The 20,588-nt window shown below is 38.7% G+C and overlaps 1 protein-coding gene across 1 annotated transcript; it reads left to right on the plus strand.

The window, feature by feature from the left end:
• The first annotated feature begins 11,104 nt into the window (after positions 1-11,104).
• Positions 11,105-20,136, plus strand: LOC105038412 (transmembrane 9 superfamily member 1). The gene is made up of 12 exons (XM_010914220.4): positions 11,105-11,355; positions 16,305-16,497; positions 16,633-16,737; positions 16,909-16,926; positions 17,028-17,116; positions 17,209-17,361; positions 17,571-17,705; positions 17,871-18,037; positions 18,402-18,496; positions 18,627-19,000; positions 19,327-19,600; positions 19,697-20,136. The coding sequence occupies exons 1-12, from the start codon at positions 11,263-11,265 to the stop codon at positions 19,762-19,764; spliced, it is 1,764 nt and encodes a 587-aa protein (XP_010912522.1). The 5' UTR covers positions 11,105-11,262; the 3' UTR covers positions 19,765-20,136.
• Positions 20,137-20,588: the final 452 nt, after the last annotated feature.

Consider the following 20,588-nt stretch of genomic DNA (forward strand, 5'->3'; position numbering starts at 1 on the left):
CCTTTAGCTTCAATTATTTTCACATTGCATGAAGAAGCCACCCTCGCGAGAAGCTATTCCAAAATCACAACCATTATCTCCTCAACAAAGTGGCTTCCATGCTCTTAGTCCAATCATGGATCATAAATATCATCAACTATGACCTGTGACCTACAGTACATGAATGCACCACTGTAGACTCTCAGCATTAGAGTTGTAGCCGTCCGATTCGCTCCGAAAACTTGATGCACATACTGGATGTCCCACTTGGGATATAAGCATGCCTTTCAAAGTGCCAGACTCCCGAAGAGTGGTCATAACCTTTGAATAGAAAAATCATCAAGAATATAATCAGATTAGCAGAAGTTTTAGGTATATCAGCTCCATCTGAAATGCTCTTGCATTACACCAGTGCAAACAACATTTTTGCCGCACAACAAAATGTAATAGCCTAAAATGTGGGCCAAGACGGGCTTGTTATTGGAAGTTCATTGACTTATAATTGATTTGTCAGTTGGTTTTATTGAATATTTTTAAAATAATAAAAGATAAAATATTTTTATTTCAAAAAATTAGGAATAAATTCTTAATTTTATTTTCAAATTACAAGCAGGTCTCTGTTTGAGTTTTGTGTAAAAGTAGTTTCCCATATCAAACATAAATTAAAAGCAACTCTTCATTTTTAGTTGAAATGATCTTTATATCCTTATATCCTTATACAATAAAGTAGTATTCATTTACAATAAAGCAATATTGTTTATAATAAGATAGTACTATTTTATAATAAAATTGTACAATTTTATAAAAAAATAATACTATTTTATAATATTCTTACATTACAATAAGATAGTACTGTTTTATAATAAAACAGTACTGTATTATAAAATCGTAGTATTGTTTTAGTATTGTTTTATATCTGCAGAAATAATTTGATCATTTTATGTTATTTGGAGAGTTAATTTTAAATTATATTTCAAATAAAAAATATTTTTTATTTAAAATTTAAATAAAAAATTATTTTTAAATATAAATTTAAATAAAATATTTTTATTAATTTATTTTTTTTATTTTATATCCCGAGCAGCCAAACATTATAGTTGTTGGTTGGCTGGCATCTTTCCCAAAAGGGTGTAGGCCATAACCCAACTCTATCAAATCAACTTTATTATATTGTAAAAGCTTATCGCATATTCTCTTTGCGTACTTGATTGATTGGGGGAGAGCACTGTGGCTCATTAGGGAGTCGGGCTCGTTGGTTGACAGGACCTAGGTGGATACCGTTGATGAAGCTGTATTGCTAGCTTACAGGCAAGTTCCATGGTTTCTGGATATTAAAGTTGGAGGTGTTGACAGGGAGGGAAATGAAACCCTTTGTTGGGTCAGCTGGGCATGCCGCGAGGCCCACAACTGGTACTAAATGAGCTAAGTATGAACTCATCTCATCTCTTATCTTCTGCAAGCACAAAAGAGAAAAAGAGCCCAGCTTAGAAACAGGCAATCCTCATCCCTTCACTTGATATAGACAAAAGGATTAAGCTCTTATGTTGTAACGCATAACCTTTGCTTAGATTTTAAAATGGAGTAGTCGGAACACTGGTTCTCTGATTATAATTCTGATCTATGTGATGATTAGCTTGATTTCTATTGAAAGTCGTAACCATAAATCCACAGGTTATACTAGTTGCTTAACATTCTGGTTCCTATCTCTTAGCATTATAAGAGCTTTCAAGGTTAACATCTGGAGCATCTTTTTATACTTACTGATTCATATACAATTCTGTAAAATGATTTGTTTTAGTGATTAGTAAAAATTGCTTGAGTGAGTTGAATGATTGTAATGAGAATTTGAAGAAAAGATTGTTTGCCAACCTATGGCATTACAAATATTCAATTGGAGAAATAGGATGACTCATACAACTAGGCACTATTAGGCAGTCCGATGTAATGCAATGGCCGGCAGCATAAATGCTATAAGCTAATTAGAGGCAAGAAGTGATCATTTGGCACGGGCAATTTAACTATTGTAAGTTCAGTTAACATTTAACTAAGGTTTTCAATCATGGGATGGGGCTATTTTGATTTTTTCATGAAAGATGATACACCACCGTTCCGTCTAATTTAGATACTTGGGATAGCGAATACCTCAAAACATTTCAATTGGGATGCTAGAATGATGGTAGGATGGTTCCATCCAAATACAAAAGACGGTACCTCATTATGATATCCTATAGGACATTCAACCGAAAATTGAATCCTTGCATTTAACAACATGAACACTTTCTCAAGATATATAATTTATTTACATCTGTAATCTATAAACCTGTGACCACAATAGGAATCCCTGTATCATCCTAATACTGTTGGCTGGTGATCCGTATGGGACCAAGCTCAATGAAAACGAGCGATGGAAGAAAAAATTCGAGAAAATTCTTCTTCCACTATTCATTCTATTTTTCTTCTTTACAACTCTCATATTTAAAACCAAAAACTCCTTCCTAATCAGGATTTTTGGCCTATACAGATAAAGCTTATCCTGATTGGGATTACTTTTGACTAAACAGAGACATACCCACATCCGACGCATTTATCGAAACAGATAAAACAGAACATAATAGAACATGTGTTGCAAATGTGGTTCTCTCTCACAAATCCTTTTTGGCTCAAAACTCAGGATGGTGGCAGTTTTCTCTTCTCGGCGTCCTACGAAGTCATCCGACAGCATCCGACTCCTGAGTCCGGGCATTCTGGACTTGCTTTGACTCCTCACCTTGTGGCCTACTTAGCACTGGCCAAATAGGCTTCTTGGCTCCTGGCTGAGTAGGCTACTCGGATCCAGACCGAGTATTCTGGCTGAGTGGAAGTCCGGTCTTGGATCCTTCTTCTTAGATCTCGGTTTCTTAGCTTGAATCTCCTTTTGGATCATATCCGACGGGAGAAAATTGATATCTTCTGGCCTACTTGGCTCATGACTGAGTAGGGTACTCGGCTCCTTGCTGAGTAGACTACTCGGTTCCCAGTCGAGTAGCATTGTCTCCGATCATGGCTCTCCTTTTTATAGAAGAATCAGCTCCTGCTGGATTCTAAAACTGAAGATTAGAAAACTCGACTTGACCAGTTTTCCTATTGAACCACTTTGCTGTGCTGGGTCGCTGGCCCTTTCGTCCAATTCGGAAGGCTTCACACTGTCCTCGACGCGTCTTAGTAATCTTCCTCTCCAAGATGGTATCTTCTGCCAGTGTCATCTTCTGGTCAATAATTAGGTCGCCCACTGATGGTAAGACTTCTTCTGGCTCGTCATCCAACATCGACGGTTCGAAAGGCTTCAAGTTATTAATATTAATGACAAGTAGATCTCCATATAAGCTAGTAGTTCTAACTGAAAAACATTATCACCAATCTTCTGAATAATCTTGAAGAGACTATATCGGATAGGCTTCAGCTTCCTCCCGACTCTCTTCTGTCATTTTTTTTCGAGGTGTAACCATACCAAGTCACTCTCTTGAAAATTCGTTTCTACTCAGTGTCGGTCATACCGCTCTTTGTACTTCTGTTGGGCTCTCTGTAGCTGTTGCTCCACCTATGCACTTGCTGAATTTCTTCTAAGAAGTGTTGGACTTTTGCAATGGCTCCTTCCTCCTTAGTCGTCTGTGGTGTAATGCACACCGAAAACTCCAAGTTGAACGGACTTTGTCGTAAGTAGCCCAAGCACACCTCGAAAGCAGAGAATTGTGCACTGTCCTGTTGAATGCAAACTGCAGATAAGGCAAACTCTCATCCTAAGTCTTGGGATGCTGAGTATTGTATCCATGAAATAGATGGACCATAGTATGATTGATGACTTCTGTCTGACCATTGGTTTGGGGATGATAAGGAGCACTCCGCTGCAAATGTATATCCATCATGAACCATAAAGCTCTCTAAAAAGTGATCAGGAATCGACTATCACAATCAGAAACAATTAAGCTCGGAAGTCCAAAGTAAGTCCAGACATTTCTGAAGTACAATCGTGCCGCCTCCTCTCCCATGATCGTCTTTTTACATGAAATTAGTACCACCATCTTCAAAAAATGGTCGACTACCACGAATAGGTAGTCGTGCCCCTGCCACATCCTTGGGAGTCCCCCTAAAAAGTCCATGGAAATACTTTTCCAAGGTCGGTTTGGAACCAGCAAGGGTTTGTACAGTCCCAATTTTCAATTGTTTGGCTCGGAACAGCTGCACAACATGCAGCCTCTCACAAACTAGGCCACATCTTGCTGCATCCCAAGCTAGTAGACATAGTGATGAAGATTCATCACTATTTTGTTGACTCCGAAGTGGCCTACTACCTTTGAAGTATGCAATTCCCGCATCCACTTCACCTAATCTGCTGCTTTTGGCACACACAGTTGTGCACCTTTGTAGAGGAGTCCACCTCGCAAGGCAAACTCCATGGATCTTCTTGCCTCGTCATCCTCCAAAACTCTTCAAAACTCCAAATCCAACTTGTATATGTCGGTGTACTCCTCGTGCAACACCGATTGAATCTGCATAAAAACTGATAAACACAAGGAGGCAACAGGAGGTCGAGATAACATATCTGCAAGCTTATTTTGCATCTCCTTTTTGTACTTGATGACGATGTTGGATTGTTGAAGGTACATCATCTATTTCATATGTCGGACTTGCTGCAGCTTGGTTTGCATTTGGAGATACTGAAGCGATCGGTGGTCAGTGTGCACCACCATCTCCTTTTCGAGAAGGTAACATCGCCAATGCTTCATTGTCTGATATAAGGCTAGAAGCTCTTTATCGTACGTCAGATAATTAAGCTGAGCATCTTGAAATATCTCAGAGTGATATGCCATGGGCCAACCGTCTTGAAGTAAGACAACTCTCATAGCGTAACCCGACGCGTCTGTTTCGAGCTCAAATGGCCACTACAGATTTGGCAAGGCTAGAACTGATGCCTCGCTGATCTTCCTCTTCAAAAGATGAAAGGCATCCTCGCATTTCTTCATCCACTCAAACTTATTATTTACCTTCATCAAAGCATGAAGAGGAGAAGCCAAAATAGAAAAATTCTGAATAAACTTTTAGAGATATTGGCATGCTCCTACAAAGTTTCTTACTTCAATGACGAACCAAGGAGTTGGCCACTCTCGAATTGCTCTTACCTTGTCGGGGTCAATGCGGAGTTCACCATTTCCTACCATAAAGCTGAGATACACCAGAGAAGATCGTCCAAACTCGCACTTCTTACAGTTCAATTGAAGTCGGTGGTGCTTCAACACCTCCAAAACTTTCTGGACTTGCCTCATGTGCCCTCTCAGAAAGTTGAGAAGATCAGAATATCATCAAAATGTATGAGGATGAAGTCATCGAGGAAAGGTCATAGCACATTATTCATCAGCTGCATAAATATGGCTGGGGCATTGCATAATCCGAACAGCATTACAAGCTATTCGTAAAGACCTTACCGTGTTTTGAAAGCGATCTTCCAAGTATCCTCTTCTCGAATCCGAACTTGGTGGTAGCCCGACTTCAAATCCAGCTTGGTAAAAATCTTTGCATATTTAAGTTGGTCAAGAAGGTCATCGATGTGGGGAAGCGGATAGCGGTTTTTAATAGTAATTTTGTTAAGTGAGCGATAGTCGATGCACATCCATCATCCTCCGTCTTTCTTCGGCACTAACACCACTGGTGAACTGCAAGGGGAGCTACTTGGTTTGATGACATTGTTCTTGAATAGCTCGATCACTTGCTACTTGATCTCCTCGTTCTCAGTTATAGAGTTTCTATACATGCCAATGTTAGGCAGTGGCGCATCTGAAATGAGTTGGATCTCATACTCCACTGCCCTTCTTGGTGGTAGTTCCTGGGCCTCTTCAAAAAGCTCAGGTTATTTATCGAGGAGATGGGACATCCTGTCCTCCTCTTCTCTGCAAGTTGTAGTTAGAACAGAAATACTTTCGGTAGTCCGAGCTACTGGACGGATCATGAGCAGCATAAATTTCTGACAAGCATTCACCAACCATTTCATCTAGCCAGCGATCACCAAATCTGCTAGTTGGTGTGTTCGTTCCCGATTGATGATAAACTTCTTTCCATCCTTGGTGAGCTCATACTCTTGTGCTCGTCGGTGGAAATGAGCATCCCATTCATATAAGAATGGACTATCGAGTATTACCTAATAGATTTCCAAGTGTACCACCTCGCACACCACTTCATCGATATACCGACTAGTGATAGCAAAATGAAGTTTGCATTGTCGATCGACCACCTGACCGACATCCTTCGTGATCCACCCCAACGGATAGGGGCATGGGTGTGGCGTCGTCTCCAAGCCCAGCCTCTATACAAGGCTTGTCGAGATCAAATTCTTTTGGCTGCCCATGTCAATGACAGTGCCGAAGACCTCGTTCTTGATCTAGATGTTGAAGGTAAAGAGCTCCTCGGCAGCATCCTCTTTGGTCAATAAACTTGGGCCTGTATCCTTCGGCCTGACCATTAGAGATAGGGTTGGGTCCATTTTCATGATTAGTTTGAGCCGTTCGCCTTCACCTGTCAACACAGCCATTATCGTGCATTTGGCCTTATCCTTCTCCCTTAGCCTTTTCGCCAACAGTTTCGAATGAAGCTTCTAGCACTTGTTCTTTGTGTGATCTATATTTTTACAATGATCGCAATATAGGTTACTTTTTTCGAGGAAGAGGAAGAGTTATCTTCGCCCTTTTTCTTGCCACGTTTTTGATGCAACTTGGAGAGTCCCTTGATCAATCCTCCTGCATCTCCCTGACTCACAGGCTTATTCTTCAATACGATGGCCATGGCCATTGTACTGACGCTAGAGATGTTCGTCATCTTATACAGAAAAAGCTCTATCTGAATTTGCCAATGTAGTCTTGCAACATACTTTATGAAGACATTTTCATTATTGAAGAAAATACCCATCGCCACCGTCAGGCACCGAAATTCAATGGTGTACTCCTGCACCGACTGGTTCTATCCTTGCCTCAAGTTGTGCCAGCATGTTCACCGATTTTGAGAGTACCCCATAAGGTAAAAATCTTGATGTAGAAGATGTTTGAACGCACTCCACCCAATCTCTGCATCGCGGTTGGAATGGAGGTATGTATTCCACCATACTAAGGCATGGTTGGTTAGCTTTAATCATGCGAAAGCCACCCGATTTTTACTATCATACCCACATAGGGTAAAATAGGTCTCTAGCTGGTTGATCCAGACATCCAGCTTTACGGCATTTACTGCACCATCGAAGAAAAGGATGTCAATCTTCGCCTCAACCTTAAATGGCAATGGCTTCTTGCCTACTACTCCTATAGGGTCGATGTCGAAGTCCTTCCTCGACATGCTCACATGGTCCCATAGAAATCCTTTTGTGGGGGTCACGCATACCTCCTCATCTTCCATGGCTACTCCTAGCCCCATCGGTGGAGAAGGCAGCCGCTGCTGGTTTTTCTTAATACTTTCCACTCGAGCCAGTATGGCTGTCATCAGATCTCCCATTTTCTTGATCTGCTCGGCCCACTCATTTGTCGAACTGGTCTCCTCCTAAGTACTCATCTTTGGCTGTAGTGGTCGGCGGTGTCTCATCAAGATGGAAAAAGACTCGCTGGTTACTTGATATGTGGACCTCGTATTTACCATATGCGGCCTAAGACCTTGCTCTTATACCAAAAGCTTGATCTGTGTGGGATCAAGCTCAATGAAAACAAGCGACGGAAGAAAAAACATGAAAAAATTCTTCTTTCACTATTCATTCTGCTTTTCTTCTTCACGACTCTCGTATTTAAAACCAAAGAGTCCTCTCTAATCAGGATTCCTGGCCTACATAGATAAAGCATATCTCAATTGGAATTATTTTTGACTAAACAAAGACATGTCCACATTCGATGCGTTTATCGGAACAGATAAAATGGAACATAATAGAACACGCGTTACAGACGCGGTTCTCTCTCACGAATCCTTCTTGACTCAAAACTCAGGATTGTGGCAGTTTTCTCTTCTCGACGTCCTACGAAGTCGTCCGACAGCGTCCGACTCCTGAGTTCATATATTTTAGGCTTGCTTGACTCCTCACCTTGTAGCCTACTCGGCATTGGCCGAATAGACTTCTCAGCTCCAAGCGGAGTAGGCTACTTGAATCCAGGCTAAGTAGAATATTCTGGCTGAGTGGAAGTCCGGTCTTGGATCTTTCTTCTTGGATCTCGATTTTTCGGCTTGAATCTTCTCTTTCTTCTTGGATCTCGATTTTTCAGCTTGAATCTTCTCTCGGATCATACCCGGTTGGGAAAAATGGACATCTTCTGGTCTGCTTGGCTCATGACCGAGTAGGGTAGTCGGTTTTTTGCAGATTAGACTATTCGGTTCCTAGCCGAGTAGGATTGTCCCTGATCAGCTGGCAGCAGAGACTCTTGGTATCATAGAAACCCAAGGGTTAACTTAATCACACTCCGTTTATTATGTCCTCATCTGCGGTACCATTGTAATGCTGTATATGCTGCAACTTAATTGGTACCTCCTCATCTTCCATCTGTTGGTATGTCTTGACTCTTACGCTCCACGATCAGAGTCTCCCACTCTTAATTGGTATCTTTTTGTTCTCCCGACCTTCTTTTTACGAGTCCTGGCAAAATAAAATCATATGAAGAAGTTGGTCATTGAGGGTATGAATGCAAAAGAGATAGCTGTAATAAGAGCTGATATGATTACCAAAAAAAAAAGAGTTGATATGAAGTTCAAATATGGTATCATGACCTGATGCTCTGAAAGCAATATCTTCAAAATCTAAATCGCGTAGGACACTGTCATCCAAAATTTGAAGAGGATGAACTTGTATAGCAAAAGAAACTCCCGATGATTTGAGTCTTTAATGCTAGAATTAATGCAGCATAATTTTGTTGTTTCAATCAAAAAGGCTTTTTTTTTTGTTAACTTGATTCGCATGCCAAATGAGTAAATTTTCGTTGCAACGGGTCAGCATCATAACAACCATCAGCAGTCAAAAATGAGTGAAATACAGAATCGATAAAATATAAAAATTTTCATTAATTTGTTATAAGTTTGATATGGTTGCAACAAATATTTTTTCAATGCAAAATTGTCATTACTTTGAAGTTGTTTTGAATCCAACTCATTAGGCCATTTGGGAAGACCTGAACCAGGGCTATCACCTGCAAACCCAAACCTAACCTGGATCATATTCCGACCAATAGGCTTCTGGGTCAGGCATGGGTGCAAAGATAGGCCTCTGAAATTTTGTTGTGTCTAGATACGGTCTACAAAAAGAATCTCCATCCTGGGCATAAAGTGTGTTTGTGTGCAAAGCAAAAGGAGTTTTACCCTTATATTCCTTTTCTGGTCAGAGAATTTATTAATCATATCTTGATGCTAAGTTATGAAAGGATGGTTGTGATGAGAAAAAAAGGATTGAGCTTCCTGAATGGTACCTACTTGAGACTTGGATTGGCTCCTTTTTCAACTTGATTATACATAGTCCAAGTTATCTGATTTGATATCGATGCTATTTGCACCCGATCCAAGAAAGATGGAGATCCTCTACCATGCATGCGATGCACCGCATGGTACGGTGTATCACATGCATCATCCATCGCATGATGAATGGTACATGTGGCCGTATGCGGCACACATAGCACAGCACACCGCGCATTTGGGTGTGTGCACTGTGCATCATATGTATGTACTGTCCACAGCAGAGGATCCACGTGCATCTAAAAATGAATAGGCTATTATTAAAAGTATATACTAATAAAGGCATGACCTGATCTGGTAGCATCCCTAATTGAAATTCACATAAATTGGTTAAAAAATTGTTTAAGCTCATTTTTGCTCGTGCAAAACCTTGGTAGGTTAACTTGAAAACTAACTAATTCTAAATTTCTCAAAGCATACACTTTCATTTGTTTATATTGGCTTGAATTATAAGTTATTAGAGTTGCATGTTTATTTTATATTAAAATTTGGTTGGATTAGGTTAAGAGCCCCATTATTAATTTGGATTAGATCACATTGTTAGAGCCTTCTCCTGAAGTTCGACCTAGATTATGGATATACAAACATTTCTTACCCAAAGCTACATAAGTGAGGTATTCATTGGCCCCCAAGTTTAACTTTATCCATGTTACATCTCTATTATCAGTCAGCCTTGATGTGCATATTTCTTAGATCTAAGAGTATTTATCTCATCATGATCATCTAAGTAAAATCACCCAAATCTCTCGATCATGAGTGGATTGGTAGCGGTCCATATCAATCCAACGCACACGAAAAAGAAGAAATTTATTTCATGATATAAAAGATAACAAGGTCGGGAAATTCAAGAAAGATTTTTTGTGGTGTTGCCAGATTGGCCAAGTTAGAAAAACCTTTCAGCTGCACCGCAGGTTTATGGGGTCCCCAAGATCCGCAAGGAGGACACATCGTTAATCTCAATAACTCCTTTTAATCACAAAAAAAAAAAAAATAGTAATTCCCATATCTTACATGTCATTGAATAATCAAAGACCTGTTGGGCCTCATGTTCTCCTCTAAAATATAATTTCCTATCAACACAATTTTTTCTTCTCATTCTTCTTCATTGTTTTTAGTTCTTTATATCTCTTTTAACAACTTAAGATATCATACAAAAAGATTAATTAAAAAATATAATTTAAAATTTTCAACCTTATATAAATATTCAAAATATTTTTTATAAATTATTATTATAAAACTAAATATATATTTATATAAATTCTCACATTTTTATTTGACGGATCCACAATAATATATAACATACCAAAAAAACCAACCTGCATGCAGCACAAGCAAACACGTCTATTATAGTCCAGCCTGGCTCAGCTCGATCCAGCTCATCTGAACGCGGTCTAGCCAACATCTCATGACCTCAATCTTGTTCCAATAAAGTGCATCATGTATAATGTTAGCGAAGGACCGGAAAAAGCTCATTTTGTACCTAAATCATAAATACAAAAAAAGCAAAAAAAGATGCAAATTAAATCCCAGTGAGAAGCTGCGAAGTACGCTACAAACCAAAACCCCCGTCCAATGGTTGTTTAATAATTAATAACACTACTACGAAACGAAAGGCGAAGGCCGCGTCCGTGCCAAATCTGAAGGAAAAGGGCTCGCTCCGTGTTCTCCCCTCCCCTCTCTCTCTCTCTTACCCCGAGACACGATCGAGGGAGCGGCGGAAAGGATTAAGGAAAAAGCCCGGAAAGAAAGGCACCCCCAAGCTCCGGGCTCTCAGATCCGGCCGCGGCGATGCGCTCCGACGCCCGATCTCAGCCTCCCCTCCTTCCCATCCTTCTCCTCCTCCTCGTCGCCGGCGCCGCCGCCTCCGAGTCCGATCACAAGGTACTCTCCCTCCTCCCCAGCCCTAGTTCTTCGATTAGAAACCGATTTCTAGCGAGATCTTGTAGGGGGACCCACGGATCGTCTTCCACTGTTGGCCTTTCTTTCTCTTTATCTGCTCGGATCGTTGGATTCGTGTTCGAATCTGCAGAGTTTTGAAAGTGGTTCGGGGAACAAATTTGATTCCTGGGTCCGACGGGATGTGAATTCTCGGTTAGGGTATCATTCTTTTCTATGGGGGTTAGATCTGAACCAAACTCTCTAATTTGTTGCTGCGCTGAGAAAGATTTGCCGGTTGTTCTATTCATCCATCACAGGCAATCAAAATTCCATCTTTTTGATCATCGTGGCTTGTGAAGGTCCATTTTGTTGGGTGTTGGTAGGAGTAAGGAGTAATTGCTGGCGTATAGCAACATGCTACGGTTTTTATAATTTCCTCTTTTTGTACATTTATCTAATTGAGGTATTGAAGTGTGACAGGATCATGGAATCATAACTCAACAGCAGTGGTGGGTTTGTTTCTGAGCCAGATATTCTGGGACTGGTGGATTATTTGTTTATTTCTTTCATAGGTTAGTTAAAATACAGTTTCATGAAGGAATAGAACAGGACGTAATGCCTTGGACTGGGTGGCTTTGGCTCTCCCACCATGTGTATATCATGACCTAAATCCCCGCATGACACCTCATGGAAGGTTTTTGTGATTGCAAGAAGGCAAAACGAGCAGATAAGGGAAGGAGGAGTATATAAGTTGTAGCAGTATAAGAACAAGGAGTCTGGGATGTGCCCTCTTTATTTGCTTGTCAATCAAATTAGCCTTTCCGATCGATCATTCTTGATGGGTATGGCCAGTGTGCCCTAGTATTGTTAAATCACTGCCTACGTGCCTAGGCGATCTGCCTAGGTTCATGCAGAGCTTAGACCACCTAGTTGGTCGCTGACTAGGCACTCTTATATTAAAATTTGTGTGTTTTGTATTTTCTCACTTCATTTTGGCTGTTGTGACTGAAACAAACTAACACAGCCTAAGATATGTTGTCACTTTGCTCATTACTCCCTTGTCTCTCCCAACCTCACCTCTATTGACAAGTGAGTAACCCACCGGCTGTTGTTTCCCTATCCACCCATGTACCACCAGTTGGAGGCTCTTGTTGAGTCCTCCAATAGCCATTCAACCACCGGTAGGGGTGTAACTGAGCCAAGCTCGATCGAGCTTGGATCTTATCAAGCTTGTTTTGAAATTAATTTCGAGGTTGAACTCCAAGATCAAGCTTGATTTGTTTACCATTATTTCGAGCTTAATTCAAGCTGAACATAAGCTTGCTTGATTAGCTTGATAAATCTAAAACAAGCTAGAATCAACTCTAGATTAGGATGTGTAGATCATGATCCATAAAGTAAATTTCAATTTATATGCCCTATCAACTATTTACCATGCTAGTTTAACTAATATTGTTCATTTTTATGCCAACTTGATAATAGTTTAAAGACTGCCAAAATACATGAATTTTGGTTTTTGTTTTCTTGTAGTGTAAATCATTTTTGAATGGTTGGGATCATTAGTTTAGAATTGTTAATTTCTTTCTTAAAGAGTTAATGTAAGTTGTGTAATCCAACTCATAGATAATATAACTTAAATCTATTTGAGCCTTGTTGAGCCAATCTTGATTGAGCTAGATCAATTTTTGGCTCAATTTGAAGTTAATTCGAGCCTTTTTTGGTTCAAGCTTGGTTTGTTTAATTTCAAATCAAGTTGATTCAAGCTTTCTTGAGCCAAGCGCTAGCCGAACTCAAGCTATTCACTTCATTTGGCACACCTCCACTAGCAGCTCAGCATAGTCTGCCTATAGTCATTTTACTTCCTAAAGGCTCCAAAAGTTTTCTTTCCTCTATTTTTTCATACTTTTTACTGTCTCTTCTCTTCCCATGTTATTCTTTTTATTCTTCCCATTTTTATTAGAAGGAGCCTGCCTTTTTCTTCTTTTCTTATTCCTTTTTTCTCCTTTTCATCCCTATTTTTGTCTACTTGGTTTTTCTCCATTTTTTCTATTTGTTCTCTGTGTACTTCCCATTGGATTCTTCTTCTTCTTCTTCTTCTTCTTCTTCTTTTTGAATGCAATGTGGGATTTCAATTACATTTTATGAGCTTGTGATTTTCATTAGCCTTTTCATATATGTACTTTTCAGGTTAACTTTTAAACATTTGCTTTTGTTATCGCTTGTCATGCTTATATAAATATAACCTGGTTTGGCTACTAAATCATACCATGGTTTTGATTAATATTAACTCTTATTAATGGTGTATTTGGTTATTTAAGTGTACAATTTGAAAAGAAAAGTTAATCTTATTATCTTTAGGCCTTTTATGTATCGTTTTGCCCTTTTGAAGGATGCATTGCCAAATTTACTAGAAAATCCACCTACATGCCTAGGCAATTGCTAGACAATAGGGGTCCCTACCGACTAGAGACTGCCTAGCCACCTTAATTAACTTGGTTTTGGTTCTTTTAACATTCGGTTGAGTAGAAAAGAGAAGTGAGGGAGTGTAGATGTGATTACCCATTAGCTTTTGCAGGATCTATCAAATGAAATAATTGATATGAAATTGAAACCCCAGATCCATGAGCCAGTTGGAGGCCTGCTTAAAATTCTGTTTAAAGATTTTGTAACATGATATCTTTGTCCCAAACAGGCTTCTAGGCTAAATGGTCTTCCATACCGGTGGGTACCGGTGTGTACTGACCATATTGTACCATATCAATGCTGAATCGGTACATGGTGGGAAGGTGTATTGAATGTGGGTATGCCAAACCGGCCTCCATACTAGGTGTACCAGCATAGTAGCAGAATGATGCCGGTATAGGATCCTGAGATAGTGAATCTTTTGTCAAATTACATGTGACATTGGAATGTAATTCTTAAACATAATCTTGAAACTAATAAACTCCTTTCAAAGACTCAAATCTGAGCAATAAGCAATCAGTTTTGAACAAACTAGATTCCTACATGCAGTGCAAGTGCGCATGTTTTTTTTCTTTTTTCATGGCAGGGGTTGGGTCTTGCAGTGAACTTTTTTCTTTTTATTGAATGAGAGGAGCATGTAGAAAACGAAGGGACGAAATGGGTGAGGAGTGTATGAGTATCTAATTTTTTCTAGGAACTTTGAAGCAGTTGGGCTTCACACGTTAAGGCTGGTCGCATTAACATGGGCACAAGGATTTCCATTGTGCATTCGTGGATATCAAAAGAATCCTGCACAAACTGATCCAGAAAGGGGAAAAAGCCAAACATGACCAGATAATTACTTTGATAATAATTAGTTTCCCAAGCTTCCATCAGGTAATAACAAGAAATTAACTAATGTTTGTGATGCAATTTGGAATTGATCTGGCAAAATTTGTATCAAGGGATGCAGTGTTTCATCTCATATATTTGGAGCAGGATGGAGTTTGATCAAAGATCAAATTGTTCCATCGGGGAGAGAGTTAAATTAGGAAGCACATTATTCATTTTAAAAAATCAAAATGTTTCACCTGGAGTTAGAGTGGCAAATAAGTAAAATCATAGGTCATAGATGCATTATTTGTCTGTATTAGCATGTGAAGCAACTTTTGCTTTGATCAGTGTTAGGGGCATTCAAGCCAAAGAAAATGTGGAATTGTTTTTAACCACATAGGTAGGTTAGTTGCTTAATGTTGTAAAAGTCATCTATTTTTGAGTTCCTTTTTTTTAGTTGTTCTTAGTAATTTTTGTAACTGGCAAATTGCTTACAAGTCATGTAAATCAAAGAACAAGAGTCTGCTGTATTTCTAAATCATCTAAATTGATTTTCTAAAAAATTCTTGTAATAATGGAGGTGATTATTTGAAATTAAGAGCCATAGCCTATAGGTTGATGATCCTGTCCATCAATGTTATATGTTATTACTCATGTATGTTATGACCAGGTACATTTTTCTTTTTTGGTGAAAAATGACCAAGGACATTAATTTACATTGTTTTGATGACTTATTAGTGTTTAAGGTAGTGCGTCATTGTTTCAATCCCTTTTAGTGGTTTAGAATAAGCTGAAGTGCCAGAGCATGATATTTCTTGCACATGTTGTCTTTAAATCATTGTACTTGCTTTTATGGCATATTTAGTTATTCCAATTCATTTTAGTCGAACAGAAACTTTTCTTGTTAAATATCTCGTATGCATTTTCCCTTAGTGCATTTATCCTTCTCTACTGCCCCCACCTCCTTACCATTTCTTAACAAATTGGACTAAAGTTTATGTAATAGATAATTAGTTATATAGAATATAAATAACCATATCTTGCTAGCTTAAGATTTGAGATCAAACTCAACTAATGACAATATGATCTTATGAGCAACTTGAGCTAGCTTGATTCATTAACGCACCATGGAGCTCTCAAATAGGGAGCATATTAGAAGAGAATGGAAGATATTTGGATTAGGGGGGAAGATGTAGTTAAACAGAGGGGGGCAAAATAGCCTTCTGTTAATTAATCAATGTCTCGCTACTTTGTTGCAAAGGGTGATAGAAATTATGTTGTATTTGCACACTTAAATTAACTGCATGGTTTGATACGCAGCTAGCCAGTTGGCAGGAGTTTATATTCTATATTTGTGGAAATTCCTTATGTAAGATGATTTAATTTTATGTATATCTTTTGGAAAGATTATTTCCTTTAGCTTGGCCTTCTCTTTCTATTGTGGAGATTGGTCAATGGGTATCATGTTCATGACCTAATTTTGAGATCAAAATTGTCTTTATCTGTTCTTATTATTTCTGCTTTGTCTAATAGCATAATAACTTGCCAATCCTTTTTCAATTGACAAAAGTGTGATATGCAACTTCATTTGTAAGAGAACACTTTCTGGGAAAAAAAAAGTTTTTTTATTTTTTAGTTGGCTTTCACCAAGGATTTTATCACGGTCTCATATGCAGTACAAAGCAGATGACCCTGTCACACTTTGGGTGAACAAGGTTGGCCCCTATAATAATCCGCAGGAGACCTACAATTATTACAGCCTTCCATTTTGCCAGCCATCTGAAAACCCTGCACACAAGTGGGGTGGACTTGGGGAAGTTCTGGGTGGAAATGAACTGATAGACAGCCAAATTGAGATGAAGTTTCAAAGTATGCACTCTTTCTTTATATATTCTTCCTTGTCTTTCCTGGATTATTGAACGGGAATTTAGTCTGGGCCATGGTTATTGGAATGCATCATTTTTTATTGCCTGGTATAATAATTTGAAAATTGGTTTTTTCAAGGAAATGTTGAGAAGGGCTCTATTTGTGCACTTGAGCTTGATGCTGCAAAGGTGAAGCATTTCACAGATGCAATAGTTAACTCATATTGGTTAGAATTCTTCATCGGTATGTTTTTAACTGTATGCAAATTTCTTCTTTCTTCATCTTTTTTTTTCAATCCTGCAGAATTGCCATATATGTCCATTTGCTCTTTGACACTTTTTCATATTCTTGTGGTTGGCATGCTGACCCTTTTCTTTTTCTTTTTCCCTCATCCTTGCTGGGGCACAATGACAGATGATTTGCCTTTATGGGGTATGCATATGTCACTTCTTTGTGCCTTCTGTTTGGATTCTTCATATTTGGTGAGATTGCTCACCTTTATAATTACACTAATTACATGTACTTGTTATCAGGCTTTGTTGGGGAGACGGACAAAAATAATGAAAATAAACATTTTCTTTTCACACACAAGAGTATTGTTATTAGATACAACAACAGTCAGGTAGGTGGTTTATAAAAGGTTTATGAATCTGTACAATTACTCATTTCTGGACCACTTAGGATACTGGTCTGGTCTATTTCTTTTTCCTACAGATAATTCATGTCAATCTCACTCAAGAAAGTCCTAAACTTTTGGAAGCTGGGAAGACATTAGACATGACATATTCAGTAAAATGGTCACCGACAGATGTAACATTTGCACGTCGTTTTGATGTGTACTTGGATTACCCTTTTTTTGAGCACCAGGTAAGGCTTTTTTAAATCAGGCTGTCAAGTTCCATCTCAACTTACCTTAAGAGCATGCTTTAAGCTCTGCTATCTAGCAAAATTTGAAAAGATATACCTGTGAACTTTATGGCATTGCTGACATGTCCCATTGACAGTTTTTAATGGAAATTATTGAAAATCTCTGCCCTGTAAAAGGATTGCTTCTGACTTTGAAATACCTTCTGCAGATTCATTGGTTCTCCATTTTCAACTCTTTTATGATGGTTATTTTCCTCACTGGCCTGGTGTCCATGATATTGATGCGAACTCTCAGAAATGATTATGCAAAATATGCTCGTGAAGATGACGACCTGGAGACTCTGGTGATTACTTGCAGCCCTTTTAGTGTCTATATATCAGATATATGTAGAGCTTACCATATATCTTGAGTTATTTTTTAATTGCCAGTTCTACCAATATGGCAGCATGTAAATGAGTTCCTATTTTGTCAGCCCATTTGTGTGTTCATGTAGTTGCATTTTTGTCAGGAAAGAGATGTGAGTGAAGAATCTGGATGGAAGCTTGTTCATGGAGATGTCTTTCGGCCTCCTCAGAGTTTGGTTCTTCTTTCTGCCCTTGTTGGTACTGGTGCCCAGCTGGCAATGCTCGTTCTTCTGGTAATTGTGTTGGCAATCATTGGAATGCTGTACATTGGGTATGTATGAGATCAGCTTGATACTACCAGATGGAATTATTTATTTCATTTTTTTTTTTAATTTGGGAAGATAATGCTGGAAATGAAGGAAGCAGTGCAATATTACAACTAAACAGGCATGACAGAAAGAATGCTTATATACTATACAAGCATAAAATTCTTTTACGTGTTCATTCGATTTTTCCATTATTACAAACTAAAAAGCTCATTTTGTTTTCTCAGAAAAAGCTCATCATCCTCTGAATACCTCTTGTCTGATTGTGATTATCTGCTATCAGTGACTCTATTCTGTCTATTTAATCTTTTCTAATTGGACAATAATTGCCTTTTCTACTTATTCTTCACAATTTCATCCATGGGCCAGGCGAGGAGCTATCGTCACAACTTTCATTGTGTGTTATGCTCTCACATCATTCATTTCAGGCTATGTTAGTGGTGGACTTTACTCGCGGAATGGTGGTATGTTTTTTTCTCAAATTGGTTGTGTTTCTTTTTCTGACTCTAATATGTAGTTCTTAAAACTTCAAGAAGCTAATTTTTCACATTTTAGGACAGCTCGTAACTGAATGCATGTTTCGTATGTTGACAGGTAAAAACTGGATAAAGTCAATGATTCTTTCAGCCTCACTGTTTCCTTTTATGTGCTTTGGGATTGGCTTCCTACTAAACACAATTGCTATATTCTATGGATCACTAGCAGCTATACCATTTGGGACAATGGTGGTTGTGTTCATTCTTTGGGCTTTCATCTCCTTCCCTCTGGCACTTTTAGGTACTGTTGTGGGTAGGAACTGGAGTGGCTCCCCAAATAATCCATGCCGTGTGAAGACCATTCCTCGTCCTATTCCGGAGAAGAAATGGTATCTTACACCTTCCGTTGTCTCACTCATGGGGGGCTTGCTTCCTTTTGGCAGCATTTTCATTGAGATGTATTTTGTCTTCACGTCCTTCTGGAACTACAAGGTAGACTATAAAAGTTATCAGGGTTGCTCTTTAGTCTGTGTCCTCTCTTATACTAAATAATTGTCATGATTTTTTTTTTATAGGCATTATGTTTTGTTTTTGTCAGTTTCACTGTTCATTTATGAATAAAGTTTGCAATAGTCCTTATCCTCTGAAATTCCGGCCTTTTCTTATTTTAGTCAATCATATTGGCATTGATGATTATTCTGTTAGTTTTGTTCAGCTTTTGATTTGGCCATTTAAATTCTGTGCTTTGTTTTAGTGCATTTGCAGAAAAGGATATTACGAATCTGATCGACTTAATATTTGCTTATTTTACTTTGCAGGTGTACTATGTTTATGGCTTTATGTTGCTAGTATTCCTGATCCTCATAATTGTCACAGTATGTGTGACCATTGTGGGAACATACTTCTTACTAAATGCCGAAAACTATCACTGGCAGTGGACTTCTTTCTTTTCTGCAGCTTCAACTGCTGTCTATGTGTACCTTTATTCTATATATTACTATAATGTGAAGACCAAGATGTCAGGCTTTTTCCAGACTAGCTTCTATTTTGGCTACACTCTAATGTTTTGTCTCGGTCTAGGAATACTTTGTGGTGAGCTTTTGCCTTTATGATCTTTGCAAGAAGTGGTTCCTCAATTTTTTCCCCTTTTTGACCATTGAACTAATGACATCCCTTTGAAAAATTCAGGTGCTGTGGGATATCTTGGATCTACATTATTTGTTAGAAGAATTTACAGAAACATCAAGTGTGATTAGCCAGTGGCAAATCCCAAAGGTTGACCATATGCCAGCTATGCTTTGTTGAGACAACATCATTTGGGGGTAAAAGGTGGATCGCTTACGGAATATAATGACGCCTCGTGAAACTGCAAGGGCGGCCCATGCATTCTTCGTTTACTTTTTCTCCAGTTTTTCCCTTCCAATCTCTGGACTTGGATGGCTTTGCTTTTTTCCGCATGCTGTAGGCAATAGCCTCCATATACTTATTTCGTACAGGAGTAGTTTTAATTTACTGGAAAGCACCCCTTTTTTATTTCTTGTCTGGTGTTACGTTGGACCCAAAGCAGGGTCATCCTCTGCTAACGGACAGACAAATACTAGTTTTCTTTCCTCTCTTTATCCCTATAATCTCCTCTGTCATCTAATCAATATTTCTGTTGCTGCTTGTCAAAAAAAATTAGAACCGTTCAGTTCATTTGTAGTACGGAAGTTGCTTTTGTCACCATGTCATATATGGTTTTATTGATTTCTCTTGATATCTGTAGTCAATTCGAATGAAATTGGTAGCTAGAGTTTCTTGGATTTTCCATCAAATAGAGGTTGTTTGGATAATTTAGGGCAACAAGTATCAGTTGCTTAGGGGCACGTGTACGATGGTCGTTAAGGGAATGCGGAGTATTTGTCTGCCTTGTAGCAAAGGGTAAAAGAATTCTGCCCTCTTGACATGCTTGTGTACTGATCATAATGAAGCATGAATTTGATGGTTTTGTTTTGAAGTTTTAATGTGTAAAAGCTCAGTATTGGCATATTGCGTTCTTATAGAATTTGTCAATCTGTGGTTCTTTTAATACGTTCAATCC

The sequence above is a fragment of the Elaeis guineensis genome, chromosome 1 (assembly GCF_000442705.2).
Source record: "Elaeis guineensis isolate ETL-2024a chromosome 1, EG11, whole genome shotgun sequence".
Lineage (NCBI taxonomy): Eukaryota > Viridiplantae > Streptophyta > Magnoliopsida > Arecales > Arecaceae > Elaeis > Elaeis guineensis.

Coding starts and splice junctions, on each gene's coding strand:
- LOC105038412 (XM_010914220.4), top strand. CDS start 11,263: ATGCGCTCCGACGCCCGATCTCAGCCTCCCCTCCTTCCCATCCTTCTC. Junction 17,362..17,570: donor ACCCTTTTTTTGAGCACCAG/GTAAGGCTTTTT, acceptor TACCTTCTGCAG/ATTCATTGGTTCTCCATTTT. Junction 19,001..19,326: donor CGTCCTTCTGGAACTACAAG/GTAGACTATAAA, acceptor TTTACTTTGCAG/GTGTACTATGTTTATGGCTT.